General features: G+C 41.3%; 1 protein-coding gene across 4 annotated transcripts in view; it reads right to left on the reverse strand.

The window, feature by feature from the left end:
- LOC141002099 (plakophilin-4-like) overlaps positions 1-17,967 on the reverse strand; it is a 95,537-nt gene that overhangs the window by 61,084 nt on the left and 16,486 nt on the right. For 3 of the 4 annotated variants that reach the window (XM_073473269.1, XM_073473267.1, XM_073473268.1), the window contains exon 2: positions 14,619-14,752. In XM_073473269.1, the coding sequence (XP_073329370.1) occupies positions 14,619-14,747 (129 nt within the window). In that variant the 5' untranslated portion in view covers positions 14,748-14,752. Of the gene's footprint in view, positions 1-13,360; positions 13,471-14,618; positions 14,753-17,967 lie in introns of those variants that run through there. The other variant, XM_073473270.1, reaches the window with a different exon arrangement.

The following is a 17,967-nucleotide window of genomic DNA, read 5'->3' on the forward strand; positions in this document are numbered from 1 at the left end:
TTAGGAGGGAGGGGGAGAGCGAGTGGAGATCGTCCACGTCCATCATGTTCTCAGGCGGATAAAAAATAGAAGTTATAAAAAAATTCTAAAATTGGTCGCCAAATATACCTTTGCGCAAACTCACCCAGGTAAAGTGTATGTGTGGGAAACACTGCACTAGCTAAGATCAGTGTATGATGGAATTGTGGCATCAAAATGTGCCCGAGGCCACCAAATTTGGGATTTTACAGGAAAAATGGACCCATCTAGCTGGCAATTTTTCCCCATCTAGATGGCTACTCCATATCCTTGTGGAAAGCCCTGCTTGGAGGATCACTGCCATCCCTCTTTACTGTGTAATCCAAGCATTTTAAAACTTTCTTTCTCTCACACATTTTTCAACAGATTTTCCTTATTCTGCATGAATCATTTAGACTATTATGAATATGGATCCAATATAGTCCATAATTAGCTTGTGATAGCACAGGGCTATGTGCCAAAAGTGGCCCTGGTCTGATGAAACAGGGACAAGGATCACACTCATAAGTAGGGCTCACATTAGTAATGGAGAGAGAGTACTCACTGTCCGGTGTAATTCATTGCATTTGCCATGCTTGGCCCCTACACAGAACGGGACACATCTATTCAGCCTAACGATCAGACTGAGCGCAGCAGTAATGACCATTAAACAAGGCCTATGCTTATTTAACGGGTGTGGGCCCGGCCTTGGTCGGTACCAGGCTTAGTGTAGAAAGAGAGGACAGGGACAATGGGTGGCCAGCTTTCCTGTACCAACAAGGCCTCAACGCTTTTATTTGCCATTATAATGAGCCTGTTGGGCTTGATCTGCCTGTAGTCCAGGAGCTGATTCAGATCCTGTCCCCTTGTGTCCTCAGACAGGCCCTAAAGAAACAGATGACACATGGCAGTAGACCACAGAACCAATATACAGGCTCCCTTGTCATCTTTATGGATGCTGACAATACAAGACCCATCTGAAATGCCTGAAGTGGCTTGTGCCCGCTGCTGGTTCAGCACAGAGACTGTGGTGCAGCATAGATAACAGAGGCTTACGCACACACAATCCCCAAATGTCATGCAGCCATATAACATAAACATATACCAATTGTACTGCAACTAAGGATTATTTTCAACATCATAATGTTGCTGCTGATGATTTTCACGATTAATTATGAAAGTGCTCATCAAAATTTCCCAGAGGCCAAAACCCAAAGACACTTAATTTTCTCTCATCAGTAACAAAAAACCTACAAATCCTTCGATCCAGTTTGCCTTTTAAGCTTGAAAAATGACTGAAATATTTAAACGATTATCAGAACAGCCAGCTTCTTTCTATCGATTAATCAACTAATCGTTGCAGCTCATGACGATCAACAATAACCTGTTTCTGTTTCATACGGTCCTTTTTTTCCGTTAATTACCAAGTGACATTAAATGTTACACAGTATACTTGAATTCAGCACTGAAAGACAGAAACTTGGCACAGTCAAGCAATCAAGAATCAAACAATCTATTGAGGATGTTCCTTATTTACCATCTTCTAAAAATCCACGTTTTAATTTACTTCAGTTCTTCTAAAAGAGAAACATCTTGTTTTGCAATAAAACCAGTTAAAAGTAGAAGCCCTCCAAGAGAGGCTGCTGACTCTGAGGTAAACAAAGTTTCCAATCAAGCCCAGTTCTTCAACCGAGATTGTCTGTGATCTAAAGTCTCTCCATACTACTCGAGTTTCGAACATTTTTCACACACTAATTGGTCAACAAGCACACACTTGAATTGTTGTTTCCCTCCCTCAAATAATCATTCAGTCTGGTGTCAGTGTATACTGTACCGTGGCTTGTTTGTCTGCTTACAATTTTCAATTTTAGGGAGCATGAATACATTATCCAAAACATTTTAATGCATATCTAATGCTTTGGTGGGCAGGTTTGGGTGCATGAATGTAAAGATTGATTATGGAAGTTTATTCTCCTTAAGTCAAAATGAAATCATATAAATTGGAATTGCAGTTTGCTACACATTTGTCTTTAAGTGTTTATGCAGAAAATATGGTCTTGGTATCAAATATTTTGACTCGAAAGGTAGTTTTCAGGTTAAGGATTGAAACATCACCTTGTTCCGACTCCCTTCACTTTGCTACCAAGACATGTGATGCCATCTATCTAACTGGCATGTCTATACAGGAATGCATGTTCATGTCAGTTCTGCACAGACACAACCTAGTAACTGAACAGATGCATCCTTTCACCTCCTGTATGTAAAACAAGGAACCTACAACATCAGACATGCCACAGTATGACAGATTACGATAATGTAATGCAGTGCTGTGATGTGTGAAATTGTGCTTAAATATTCTTGGTAACTCAGCACCTTCCTTTATATGACAGAAAATAATTGAGAGGTATACATCATGGCAATCTTTAGTAGGTAGTCTCGGTAGTGAGTGTCCAAATCTCACTATTAATTAAGACCTGAGATCTTTTCCTTAATAATTCTTGTAGCCCATGTGAGCCTGTGTTAAAGTGTGTTTTGGTACTGCTGCTATTTGGGCCTGGGCCTGGAAAGAAAGGGCTGCACAGTCATTTATGATATTCAGATCCATTATGCATAACCAGTGCAGATGGCATTGCCTCTTAACCAAAGACAGGAATCTACCAGAAATATGTTTGTTCATTAAATGGCAATGAGGCTTGACAGCTCTGCATCCCCACTGCAGCGTGGCAGACCAGTTCCAACGAGAGCCCGACAATGCAGCGCAGTGGGAGAATGACAGCAGAGGTTAAAGGATTTCTGCAGCAGCGGGGACAGAAAAGCAGGCCTGAGGTGTGAGCGAAGAGAACAGGCCTCAGAACAGCCCGTGTGACCAGACCTGAAGGAACCACACAGTGCAATTACTCACAAAAACTGTCACAAAGTCACCTTGTTAAAATACTAAGGTTTTGCGGAGACTGGCTGCAGCGTCATGCCACCATAGCAGAATTATAATAATAACCGTGTTGGATGGAAAGGCATTTAAAAATACAGTAAAGTGGCTTGCTGAGGTAAGAGAGTGTACAGCTGCAGGCGTAGCTATAGGTGAATCACAGGGAGAAAATTGCTTTAGCACCCACAGCTGCACCGCAGCTTTTATACTGTATAAGCTGATAATGTGACAAGAGGCCACAAACAGGAATGTGAAACATCATTCACTCTCAGATAATGGAAAAGCAAGTTTACAATAGAACATCATTTCTGCCAGGGTTTCTAATGCCGCATTACAAGCATTTATAGCAGCAAACTTGCAGCGCTACTAAAATGATTTTTTTTAAATTCTTCCATCCTGAGCAAAACGACTTACTGCAGTTGTATATACAGGTCAAAGCTGGATAACACAGAATATGGGTTCTTATAAAATGGTTTCCTGGTGGATGTACAATTTTTTGCTCGCTCCCTGTGACTGTCCAATCATGGGTCTCATCGTGGTGACCTCCATGTTGTACCAGTACACTTTTGCTGCTTGTGATTCTGAGCTTGCCACTTCACATAATGACTATAAGCAAAGGTCATAGTAACGGTTAATAATGCATATAGTTAAATCCATTCCTCAAGTTTCTCTGTCCTCTAACTGTGATGAAAAATACATTTCTAGGGTGTTTTAAAGAATTCCTATCTAGATAGAAAATTTAAAAAAATATAACTTCAATAATCTGTGTAAGGTGCTATGACAATGACAAGATAACAAAAGAAAGATGACAAAGATAATTTTGTAGCATTCAGTGGCACTTTTTTCTGACATAGTAACAGATGTTTTGCAGTTCGCCTTCATTGATAGCCTATACTAAAATCCAACAACAACAAAAAAACATATCTGAATCCCAAAACGAGACACCTACCCAATGAACAAATATCTGAACAGTAGAGTTTTCCAGTCCAGCCCCATTAAAGATTCTGCATATAGACTGATTTCTGTGTAAAATTCGGACTAGTCTCTCCCTCTGCTACAGTGGCCACTAAAAACAAGCATGATGGACTGCATGGAAGAGGACCTGCTTCCCCTGTAGATAACAAAAACAAAACAATTCTTACTTTCAGGTGATTATAGACTAATGATAACTAGTAAAAAACACTTTTTGTATTGTTGCGCCTGAATCCCCCTAAATCCTCCACACTGGACCTTTAAACTGTTGCCGCAGGAAACAAAACAACTGAGACGTGATCTGGAGTACTCAGATTACTCCATAAAAAGATTAGCATTATTTCAAAATTACTATAACAATGATCTCCAGATTTCATCACTCAAAAAATAATCCAACGTTGTAAAACATGCTGGTGACACAGATAAGTAAGACCACTGAAAACATCATTTTCTACATTTGAGCATGAAAAGGAAGTTACAACTTGGCTTGATAATTAAAATGTCACTGAAGAAACTGTATATTCATGTGTTGATTGCTATTAAAAGGAGCCGTCATCTGTATTGGCAACTGCAGCAGCAAGCACTTTCCGCACAAGAGATTGACAACAAAAGAAAGACTGTCAATAACAAAGACACAGACGAATGACTGTGGAGGGGAGAGAAGAAAAAATCCTGTCAGCACTCACAAGCAGATCCACAATTCAAATTTTGTTTCCAGGCTAAATTCTTTTTGTTGGGAGGATTTTCCTATTTATTTGTTCATCCACTTTGACAGTCTTGGCTCATTTACAAGCACTAAGTCATTTAAATGCAACAGATTTGTTGCTGAAGTGTGACAGTGACAGGTGTTTTGAGCAAGCAGAAGAAGCATGCTGGAAATAGACAAAATGCAAAGGCTGATGGGTTTTCTGTTCTCCACAAACTTAACTCACCAAAGTAAATGCCTTTCCGTTTCTGTCTCATTAACATTCACAGTGTGACGCACATAATTACACCTTAAAAGCACAATTTATGCACCATTAGCAGTTCAAGTGGAACCAGCAATATGCATCATCATTTAAAATAATTTAAAATTTTAGCGGACGCAAATTTTCCTAAAAAACTTTCTTCTAATGCACATAAAACCTGATTTTTGTGAGGGCCCATGTCCGACACATACTATTGGAGCTTTTAATCCAACTCCATCATCTTATCATTGCTGCTTTTAGCACGTGCGTAAAAGCCTGAATTCAAAAGTCTTTCCCTACATTTAAAAATCCAGTATTTTTTCTTCATCCACCATGTCCTTCTGATCTAAGTTTCCTACGAGACCTGCTGTTGTTTTTGTGCACTTACAAGTTGTTGAATCCCAACAAAAGCCTCTTATGTGATGCCACCGATAATAACGCCGAGGCAGAGTGGCAGTAAATGAGAGTAACTCACAAAGGCAATCTGTATCTCCTCTATTGGAACAAAAACCAAAAAATGCTGCCGCGGTGCAATCACACAGCCAGTGCAATTCACGTAGACCTGTGAACATACAATTCCTCGGAGAGATCAATAGCGTTGTGTCAGACAAAAAAGAACATTGCTCCCGGCCAAAATGAGGAGAGTAAGCAATCTAGGGAGTGTCAATCTGGAGGTTGCTGTGGTGAACAAAGAGTGCAGTGACTTGGGCGATTACCTCAGGATCAGTCATTTAGAGAAACTCATCTGAGAGATGTTTGGGCAGGAGATTATACGGAGACATAAACCTCATTGGTGATTCACTCAGACAAGTACCTAAACTTCCTCAGGGGGCATATGCCAGTCCAAGGACAGCCCCTAAGTATTTACTGTGCTTCCACCTTCCTGAGTACAACTCCTGCTCCCCAATGACCGGGTCCTCTGCGTGTGCTGTTGACGGTGGCAGTGATTACAGTGATAATGATGATGATGACAGTGACGATGATGAGTATTAACAGGCTAGTTTGGGGGAGATCTCCTGGGGCTGGGTTCAAAACGACAGCGCAGTGCCGTGCCAGAAACACACACCACTCTTTTGACATCATGTCACATTGGGGGCAGATTATCTCCTCTTCCTCTTTTCCTTCTTCTCTGTTTTCCACTGCGCTGACAGCCTCCTGCCACAGCGCTTTAGAGAACCATTCACAGGTGACAGCCCCTCTGACTCTGCCTCCCTCCATCATGCTCACACTCTCACTTTTGTCCTTTTCCCTTTTTCTCACCACCCTCTGCGCTCTCCCTCTGTATCTGAGCTTTTTGTCTTTCCACTGTATATCTGAGCACTCTCCTTCACCTGTATCCCTCCCCTCTGAATCTGTCTCACTCTTTCCCTCTTATACTCGTTCTGCTCCCCCATGGGGTAATTGCTCGGAGCCAGGCTTCCATTTTTATGACTATAATCGAGGCCAGAATGCTTATGCCTCTAGATTTCTCCTTGCCTGTGTCACAGCGGCAGCACGAGGGAGAGGAAGGCAGATAAGACCCTGAGGAGCGGAGAAAATCACTAGTCGATTGTAATTAGAGTCCTTATTTCGCCTATGGAGGTGGAATAGACACTATCGCCTGCAGAGAGAGAGTTCAACCTTTCTGCTGCGCTTATGGCATGGAAATGCATAACGGCAAAAACGTTGCCTTGAAGTTTTGTCCTGGCCCCAACTATTAAGTCCTTAAGCTGGGTCACTTAGACAAAGATGACTTTGGCTTCATTAAAACATGACAGTGTCTTGCATCGGTATCTCAGGTGGCTAATAATTCAGTCAGCTCATCAAGGCAATAAGAGGGTGCTGGAGTTGTTGCACTCATAGCAAGGTCAGCGCTTGGGCTTTGCAAAGCAGGTTGGAGTTGGTCTATGTGTGTCTGTGCCTGATTCGGATGAAAACCGGGTCACAGAGTGTGACTCCAGTAGTGCGGTGGTGAAAGCAGGAGGCAGACAGATTTCTCATGTGTAATGGACTTTAACAAAGTGGGAAAATTCCACTGTGGTGTTTTCTGGGAAGCAGTGTGTTGAAACACCACAGCGTGGCGTGCCTAAAAGGCCCTTTTTGCCGGCTGTGTGGCACATATAGGCATGTCCAGGCACAGCTAATAACAGCATCACTCTGAAGGCAAAGCCTCATAATGGAGGAGGAAGAGAAGCACAGCAAAACACAGAGGTTTCCAAGGGCAAGAAACCGCTGTCTTGATACTAGAAATGATCTGCTCAACGGTGCTTAAGACTGCAAGGACTAATTTGACCACAGAATTACATTTATGTTTGAGGGGAAATCTCTCCACAACACAGAAAGGATAAAGAACCGAATCAACTTCCTCCTCTGACCCCGTCTGAAGTTCTTATTTCTGCAAGAACATCTCAAGTACCCGCCAATTAAAAGGCACGAAATTTAAACTGTGCTTCTGATCATGATCCTTTCTAAAAGAGAAACACAAACGGTATTACACTTACTACGAAATGTGGCAAGTGTACAGCTGCTAAATGTTGACAACAAAAACAAACAGTGCCTTCATTACTCCAGATGACACCTTAAGTGTTGTTGATACTGGACATTAGAAGGCTGTTTTTAAAAGTTAAAAACCATCTCTAAAATGTGATGAAAAGCCAGAAAACTATCTCTTGGAAACTACTTTATATTATTATATCAACTTTTCAATCATGATTATTACTTGGAAAAATTATCACAGAGGTACTTGGGAACCTGTGGTACAGGAAAATGGTTAGGTTTGCTGATAAGTATTTGATCAGATCGTTTTTTAGAACTTTTAAAAAGCTGCCTATGTAGAAATGAAAGGGATATTGTCATGAATTAATGCTTCAAACTGTCAAAAATGTTGTAGTGCAGTGGTTGCCAAAGTGAGGGGTGTAGAGGCTAAATGAATGAGGCGCGATTCTGTAGCCTAGCAAAGCATGGACAGGGTTCCCAGGTAAACATAAGGGGGTTGATGAATCTGCACCAAACGTGACAACTACCAAAACAAAGACAAGAAAACATGACGAGGCATATCTCACCCTCAGCTTGACCAGGACAAGAGCGCAGTGTATTTCTTGTAGAGAAAATTATCAAGTTTGTTGAATTGTTCCCAGAGAGTTTCCATTTTTGTGCAGCTAGACATTTCTTGAGAAAATCTGTTGAAAGCAATGAGTGCTGCTTCACAGTAATAATTGAGAGAAGATGCATGCTGCACTTCTAATACTTCAACTATAAAGATGACTTGTTCCTTATTTAGTGTTTTCAGTAGGATGTCACAGTGAAGTGGCAGTTCTGTATTAATTACAGTCAATTTGTGTGTGTGGGTAGGGAGCTTGAAAATATTATCTACAAAAGAGGAGCCCTGCAGAAAAGTTTGGGAACCAGTGCTGTAGTGAAAGAACACAACATTAATGACAGATACAGGCTTATGTATTTCAACAAAGAAAAAAGGAAAACGTTCCTATTTAACTTTGTTTTTATGGACTTGTATGTGTAGTTCTATGTTTATTTTCACCCATCTTTGTTGAGTTTTGCCGTCCTGGTCTTTAGCTGTTTTCATTTCTCTCTCTATTTCAATTAGAACTATTAGCACTGGGTAACATTGAGAACAAAAAAGAGAGAGTGTCAAATTCCTTGTATGTGTACACATAATAGGCCATGTGATTCATTATGGCTGCAGTGTTTCTGCAATAAGCCTTGACATTTCAAATTAATAACCCTTAATATGCCAACCATACATAGCAGGTTCATTTTCTAACAATATGCGAGCTGTCAGGAAGGCATAAGCCTCGTCATCACCCACCATCCCTCCCACTCGTTCCATTTCTCAGCTTACTGATGCTGTAACACAAACATAACTAAAATAGGCATACTGGGGATCCATTGAAGACGTGTGTGTACATTATGCAGTGTTTGGTGAGGATTAAATCAAAGTTGGACCCCCCCCTCGTTCCTGCAGCTACTACTCTCCTGGGGGTGCGGTAGGAAGCAGAGATGAGGGCAGAGTGATCAATGCGATGCTCTTTAAAGACCTGGCCTCACACTGATGCCTTCTATGTGGGTGCTACTGGCTCCCTTATGAGACAACCTAAGGGCACCTGTATACTTGTTTTAAGATTTGGCTTGTTCACAAAAGGCTGGTAAATATGGTGCTGGGTGCAACAGCCAGGAAACTTCAACATCTACAGCCTATAAAAGCATTTGTCCACATGTATAGTATGTGCAATTAAACATGTGCATAAGAACACCTGAATGGAAATGCCCTAACAAATAAATATTTCCTTTGCAATAATCATGTATCTTCTTTGCAGTGGATAGCTGTTGCCCAAGAGTTAGACTTTCTTCATCTTTGAGAGTTTGCAAACAAAGACACTGCACTACTTCCTACCAATCTCTTGTATCATGGTTTAAAGGTGACCTGAGGAGTTTACTTGTAAACAAACACAATGTATGATATGTATCCTTGAGGCCTCACAAATGTGTTGAATGCATTTCCTTCCTAATAAAACAACTACACAGCTGATTTTTTTAAAGACATATTTTAAATCCTGCATGGTTTACATCTTTGTTCGCAAGCTTTCTTCGCCCTATAGTGCTTTAAGTCTGATTAATGGCAGGGTGCTCAACACATTTGATAAGAGTCACTGGACATAAATTAAAGAGCCCTGCAACTTTTTCAATGAATGCCTTGGCGAAATGTTTCAGTCGTCTCCATGGTCACCAGTGCCAGCTTGCTTAGTAATATTATATCAGTGTGAGTACCCAATCAGATTGCAGGACAAAATATGATTGTATCTGCAACATAACAATCTCCAGGTGCGCAACATGAAAGCAAAGTGTCGAGCTACCCTGACCCATGTTTGCCACTGCCAACTATCAATCAGTGGAATAGCTTTGTCTGCATATACAGATAATATGGGGAGCCACTCATAACAACATTGCTACATCGTGCTACTAGTGGTCAAAAGATCTAGGACAGCTTTAATACTCACCCATCCCCTTTACTATGACAACCAGAAAGGGCCCAACCAAACTGACCTTGTGACACCATCACATTATTTATCCTCACCCTATTTGGTTTGTTGTATTGATTAAATACCTTTAACAGGCTATTATTTGTTGCCTTCTGGAAAGTACAACAAATCTCATGTAACCCCAACTAGTCACCTTCAATCAGTGCATTATTGTGGCCGTTGTGTGGCTTCAATAGCATACACAGCATAACGGATGCACTGAAAATGATAATGTTTCATTCTTTATTGCTAAAATAAATGTGACAATAAATTGCAATATGGATTTGAGGTCATAACATAAGCCCTACAACCCCGTTATGGGCTGTCCTGGAGGTCATCTTGTGGCAGTCTCTTCCCAATATTTACATAACGGCAGTTGTTGGAAACACATTTTGATTTGCATTTTGTTTAGCTAACATGTCCGAAACTCATTTGAAATTTGCATATTATTTGGATATACAGTCACATTATCTCAAAGGATGAAAAATAAAATAAACACGCCAATTACCTTGCAGATTCATCAATAAGACATCATCTTAAGCCCTTCTACACATTGAAGTTTTAACTACATTTCATATCTGTCCACTGCCATTTATGACTTTTGTTCATTTCAACTGAAGCAAATTGCTGTGTTCTGCTGTCACATAGTATTTAAACCAGACAGAAAATAAAATGTCACATTTATTTTATGTTGTAAACGTGGGTTTTTAGAGGTCGTGTAATCAGAGAATGATATGGCATTGTTTATTTGCATGTAAATGCACACAGTGTAAGCTCTGACAAAATGCAGTCAACCATTTTATACATTTAACAGTTGTAAACTGCTAATGGCCAAGTGGTTAAAAGCCACTTGATTGAACGTGGCTGTCAACACATTTCAGCATCAGTGAACGCTATGCTGACCCTGTACCTGCGCTCCTTGTAAGGCACACTGGATACATGCCTGAGCTAAACTGAATATGATGAAAAACTTTAAAGTAAGATGTAGTATTATCCAGCTTGAGAAGTTCTTCAGCTGTTTTCTAAGATCTCGGTTATGCTAGAGGAGAATAAGCTCATAGGGCGTGTTGTCCGACCATGTTGGAGGGCAAAAGTGTTAATAGTTGTTCTGAACGACCTCACTCAATGGTGAGGTAAAAAACATCCTTTCATAGAGCAGGGAGGGACATGTTAACTGTTTAAATATGGAGATAATAGCACACTTTATCAGACAGTCTCCCTTAAAGGCCATTTATAGTGTTGCACTTGGTTGTTCACATGAAAAAAAGAGAGCTTGGGAGAGGAGTTCAAACTGTGTTCATTTTCTCTACTCCGAACACCTGGCCACTGTTGGTTTCAGATCAACTGAGTTAATAACATTCAAAATTATGGTCCAATTTTTAAGGGATGTACAATACTGTATGGTTTTGGAAGTGCCTCAGAAAAGTGACGTGCAGGTTTTTTTTCCTACAATACCAATAGTGATAGCGATGTGATTTATTAGTCAGCACTGCTTTTTTCAAAGAACCTGCAGTCACTGAAGGACAGGAGCATAAATTAATAAAACTCAAGTGTACAAAACACTGACAAATCCTTGTACGTCTCCCTGTCATAGTATAATTCCAATAAATAGGGGCTAATCTTTTTTAATTAGAGACAATCAGCTTTGTCATCAGTCCTTGACAAGCTCTTTATGTTCTCTATAAATCAAATCTTAGCAATGTGGAGATCAGAGGAAATCCTGACTTTATTTTACCAATAACGTGCCCGCATTATTTACGTACACTCAACTTTATAGTATAGGATGCTTTTTTAGTCAGTGATATACAGTAATTCAAAATATTACAAATGAACAAAAACTTTAATAACTGTTTTTTTCAATTCATAATTAAAAAATGTCCACCCATTTTTTGGACAACAGGGCTTTGTGAAACAAAAAAAAATATTTTAGGAATTGATCAATATTGACTTATCACCCTGGCCTATCCCCCACCTATCCTTTTGAGTCGCTAAGGCAGAAGGAAACCAGATTTTAACATATGGTTGCCGTGTCTCTATATTGAGGCAGTGTCTGACATCCAGTGAGGCAGTATCTGACATCCATGTCAGATGCCATTAAATCAATTAAAGCTCCAATGAAGAATCACCTTGAAAAGGCATACTGCTAATAATTTTCAGTTTTTAACTCAAAACTGTTCCCCCGCATTAAACAGTTGTTGTTTCCTACTGTAGCCTACAATAAACAGGCTCCTCACCTGGTTAGATAGAAAATGCAAACGAGTTGGTGACTAAACTGCCAGTTCTGGAATTTAATAAGAATATAAGTAGCACTTTAAATTACAGCTCAGTGATGGTAAAAAAAAAAAGGTAAGAAAAGAGGTAATAGTAGGGTAATAGTTTGATAATAAGGAGGTAATAAAATAAGCTGTCTAATATTACCCAGATGTATCCAATGTTAACACTCAACACTTACACACAATAACATGGTATTACTTAATGATTACCTCTTTATTAGCACACCGTTACCCGACTATTACCAAGCTGTAATGTTAAGTGCTACCGAAAATAACAATAACAACTATAGGCAATAAAACTACACAATGTATGTGCTACAAATGGTATTTTGCTAGATATTTCTCATACAGAACTATTGAGTATTGATTTTTCCCAAGATATTTATTCTCATATTCAAATAATACCAAAAACATCAATGGTCTTTGGAATTAAAAACAAAGAAAAATACAGTCAAATACATTGACAAGACATACCAGAGCGCTGCTATTGCTGAATCCACAGAAAAGACAATCTGTCTGGATGAGTGCCACAGCCTCCCACTGCTTCAATTACACTTAAGTTGAAACAGATAAAAAAACTAGGTCTTAGATAATCCTCGAAACAACCCTTTTGGTTAAATTACATTTTAATAAGAGAATAAACACTGACGAGGGGAAATTTGTTAAGTCAATTCTGAATTACAACACAGTTTTAGGTTATGTGTTCGTGTCAGGCTTGGATAAATAGCATGTGTGATTATTCAAAGCCAGCAGGAATGTGCAAAAAGAAAAACATTGACATTAAGCACTTAAATGGGGTCTGTAATAAACCATTATGGATATGACATCCAGATGGTGGATCAGTGCTGTTAAAGAGGCACAGAGCAATGACAGGACTCTAATAAGCGGGAGCTTCAGCACGACAGATCCAAATCCTCAAATTAACGGCAAAAAAACTGCAGCTTGTTAGCAGTCAGAAGGGAAGAAAGGGAGAAACATAAGTCCAAGCGACTGAACACACAGGGAGAATGCAATCATAAGATGTTGGTGAAACTGTCCTTGTTTGGGCATTTGGGCAGAGCCTGTGCAGCTGTAACCACAGCAGTGACAGAAGCAAAACTTTAGTAAGAAAGACAGAGAAATGAAGGAAGACCAGGAGTGAAAAGGACAAGTGAAGGGGGAGAAATCCGCCAATAAAAAGGAAAAAAGGACATAAATTAAAGATAGTGAAGCCAAAGAGTAAACACTTACCAAACACCCAGTCATCCTAAGCCCCAGCCCTAACCGCGACCACAGCTACAGCACAGCAGACTTGCATGTTTACAGCGACAGCGAGATCCCTCGAAGGTCTGCCTCTCAACAATCACAGGAAAGCCTCGTGCAAAAGCACAGAGAGAAGAAAAAACACTCACACTAGCCCAGTCTGACCTCCTCCATCTTTACATTCTCACTCACCCTCTGCTTTGCCTCTCCAACTCTGCTAAACACTGAGCAGAATGATCATTTTGCAGCCTCTACTCTTTAGCAGGAATCCCCTCTGAGCCAGTCGCTCTGAAAAGCAACGGCTCAGGCAGGCTACTCGCTCTTCCTGCTCGCCTGCATGAGATCTGCTCTAACCGGACGAGCCACTGAGGAATACTCTAGGGAAGGAAGTGACATCGACAGGTGCTCCCTCCTTCCTTCCTTACTTACTCATGTAAACAATACCCACTTTCCTGCAGTAAGCCTACATGACACTTCTGTGAGTCAGTCGCTAATAAATACCAGAGAACGCTTTTAATTCATTTCAGCTCAACTAAAGTGTCACTCGGGAAATAGAAAGGTATGTCGGATGTCATAGAGGAAAATTAACAACATTAATAATGAGCAAAATCTCTTTAGCCCGGTTTGCCCTGCGCTGGATTCCCAAGAATATAGAGAGTTGGAGCGAAGCCAAAGAGGAAAGGAGAGTGTGTATGTGACAGAAGGGAGTGTGGATGAATCACAGAGAGACAGGCATGGATGGAGTGAGTCAGAGGGCATGTCCCTCCACAGGCTCGCTGCTAGAGATGATCTTCCTGGTTGTCCATTCATGCATGCCAGGCCGTGACTGCAGGCAATAAACAACCAATAGCTCCTAGTCAAGCTTATTACATTTCAATTTTCCACAAGATGACAAAAGGAAGTCCAATCTGCCCACAGTTCTGCTATAAACAAAAAAAAAATCTTTTCATCATCCCACACGCAGAGAGATGACAACTTTCTACTGCAAGCTCTGTGCCGCAGAGGTAAGTTATACGATTACTGTGACAACAGGGTTTGTGACACAAAGTCACAGGAAAAAAATGTCCACATGCGTTCCCAGGAGGACTTCCTCTTAGTTGAATTTGTGACTCACTGGACAATTTAGCGTTCTGTAAATGTCACTTTACAAAGTGGTTCATAAAAAGCTTTAACAGTGCCGTAATATGAGAGATGTAGCATGAATCAGTGGGTTCTTAGCAAAGTACGAACAGAAGAGACACACTACCTGTTCTTTGACAGAGGCCAGGATGTTGTTGGCGGTGTTGTCAGCCTCCATGTTGCGGCCAGTTGAACTGTCGCGGATGGTCAACAGAAGCCCCTCCTCCGTCACTGGGCTCTGCTCAGGAGCTGGCATTCCTCCTGCGTGAAACACACACGCACACACACACAGACACATATGATCTGGTCACCGCAGGCGTTCATCTGAGAAAAAAAAACATCACAATCTTGTACACACATACCAGACTGTGTGCATGTATGTGCAACCACACACAACACTCTTTTGAGTCAACCACTCCCTGAAACACACAGGCGAGTGATGAGGAGTGACTATCGATGGCCACGCGCCGCAGCCACCACCAGGAAAACACAAAACACACACCCACACACGCCATATGGCCCGAAGAGGAAAAGGCTGTCAATGTTTCACGTCTGTGACAGTGCAAATCAATGCCATATGGCCTTGAGACAACACACAAGTTAAATAATGATTTGTGTATGTAATACAGTCACATAAAAAAATACAAAACAGAACGACAGCCAAGGCACAAAACAATTGAAATAAAATCCTAACAATGCAAAAGCTGCTCTAAAATACTTAGCATGTGTGCACAGGTGGTAGTTCTACACATGTATGTTTAAGATGCTGTGGAAATAAGTAGATGGGGATGCGTGAGGGCAGGTCTTTGAGGAAAAAAGATAAAACAAAAAACAAGTCAGCAGCCCGACGGAAGAGATAAGGTGTTCCCTGTCTCCTTCGCTCTCTCTGGCCTCTTGTCCGCGATTGAAATGAGAAAGTAGAACGAATAGTTATGGTCTCATTATATCCGTTGACAGGGAGAGTGTCAAGAGAACGCTGCTCAAGGTGGATCCATATTTACTAGAAAGAGCCTGTTGAGCCAGACAGGGCAGCTAAAGGCTGTGATGGCTGCCTCACAGCTCAGTCCTGCAGCAGGAGCAGCAGCAGACAAAAGCAGAGGCTCTAATAACACAGGAGGAATGCGACTTCAGGGAAACGGGGATTTTACCATGACTTTTACTGCCTTAGAGATCCACTGCCGCTGTCATCTCCAAGATACGAACAGAAAGACATATTCCACCCACTGGTTCCTACACATATATCACAAACTACATGATTTACTAACCCTTACCCTAACGATGTTGTGGTGAGCTATCTTTACATGTGAATATGTCGGGGAATATTAGCTTCTAAACCACCATGAAATAACCATATGGTAATTTACAAAATAGCCTTGCTGCTAGCAATTGAATACTCCCCCCATTAAAGAGTCTATTATAATATTCTTAATCCATGATGGCAGCCTGAGGGTGGGAAGACCTCATATACAGTAGCTTTACTGAATGAGACAATGTCACGCTGGCAGACATCATTTAAGAGGTTAAAGGGTCATATACTGTGATGTAAAAGCACTCACTGACTTGAATCTGTTCACACACACACACACACACACACACACACACACACACACACACACACACACACACACACACACAGACAAGTAAGGAATCATTTAGCTCAGGCTGACAGCCAGTTTGTGTGAGCTGGTTGGGTTGTTTACACTGAGAACATAAAAGTTTTTGGCCAGGGATGAGGCGGTTGAGGAGGAGGAGGAGAGGGGTGGATGAAGTATGTGGGAGGTCCCCCAGACATTTGGACGAAATGTGACCCTGAGGTATTCTGGGAGTCTGTCACCAAGGGCTGCGTGAGCATTTCAAGGTGTCTGAGTCCGAACAGAGCCGTGTGCCAGCCCCAGTGTTAAATGAGGGATAAGGTTTTACTACTACTACCAAGTATGTTAGTCTGCGCAGGATATTCCATTTATCCCCGTCAGTCTTGCAAATTCCTTTCCTGCTCATTCATAGCGTTGCAACACACCGCGCTGGCTCCCGCCCACCTCCACACTGCAGAATCAAGGACATGGCACTTGATTCCCAGAAAACACAGCAACAGGAAACGGGAAAAGCTGTTTGAATTTGACAGAGCTCCTCCTCCCTGACTTCTGCACAAACACAGAGGAGAACAACGCAGATGGGACTGACTGAGTGCACATTTTTAAAACTGACAGAAGTTGCCAACCCGGTCAGGGTGGACAAAATCCTCTCTGCTTTGTCTCTGACTTCTCACAGAAAGACAAAAAAAGGTGTACAACTAGGGAAGCTAGGCACTGTTGTGGTAATTGTTGTTTAAAGCACCACAGATTAAGAATAACACAAGCCTTATCGGGCCTTCCTGTAACCCTTCACTATTTGATAAAAGATTCACTTGCCTGCCAAAAATAAAAGAAAGGAAATTCCTCACGCCTTGACCACAATCTGTGTTATAATCTATCCGAATGAAATCTAAACTTGACTGTAGGAAAGTGCACACCAAGCAGACTGTAGGAAATAGAACCACAGAAAAAACAACATTCAAAAAAAAATGGAAGCTATCGAAGGCACCATTAAGCAAAGAAAACTGTTTTGTGTATCTGAGCCTACCTCTGAAATTCCCCATTTTTTATCTGCTCCAGAATGATTTCGCTCTGCTTAGCTGGGAGTTCTCAGCAGCCTTTGGGTAAAGGAGTGAAGACAAGGATGCTGCTGCCAACCTACCACAGACCTATAGGCACACGGCTGACTGGTTCTTCGACATTTCTCTTTGTGTTTACCTCCAAATGCTGAGGGGGGGAAAAATCTCCTTGCTGAACTGCCTGGCGGTTAAAACCTGTGGTATGTCCAACTCCAGACAGTTTGATGAGCAAGCTGAGAAGTAGGTGAGGAGCTAAGGAGGCGAGCTCGGTCTGTGCAGATTTCAGGGTTGTCATTAGGTTAATACCTAAGGGCCGTACTGCGTAGTTCCCACAGAGTAAAGATGACCTCATCCTGGAGGCAATGAAGAGTCAAACCAGCGTCTAATTATTACCATTACGGTTATTTCCCTCGACTACGCAGAAAATAAACATTCTGTAGACGACATCATGACGGGATCTTTGAGCTCATGACAAAACAAACATGATTATTTCTGAAAGTATTTCTTTCAGTGACATTTTAAGATAGACTAATAAGCATCTCTTTTACTAGACACTCTTTCTGGTCGTAGCTAAATCTCCCCTTTAAAGTAACATAATCCTCAATGTCTGCAAGCCTGCCAAGAAAAGTCTTAGTCCGACCCCACCCTGACTCGTCGGATCACGTGATCTGATCCACTGACCTCAGACTCCGGCCACTCCTCTGAGCTTCTTACACAACCACTCTTTCCATGACTTGATTAAATGCAGTCTATGGAAGGAGGGAAAAGGGAATGGAAGCTGACAAATTCTGTTAGTGTCAGATCTTATTGACGGGGCATGTTTCTG

This window comes from Pagrus major, chromosome 9 (assembly GCF_040436345.1).
Source record: "Pagrus major chromosome 9, Pma_NU_1.0".
NCBI classification, from domain to species: Eukaryota; Metazoa; Chordata; class Actinopteri; order Spariformes; family Sparidae; genus Pagrus; species Pagrus major.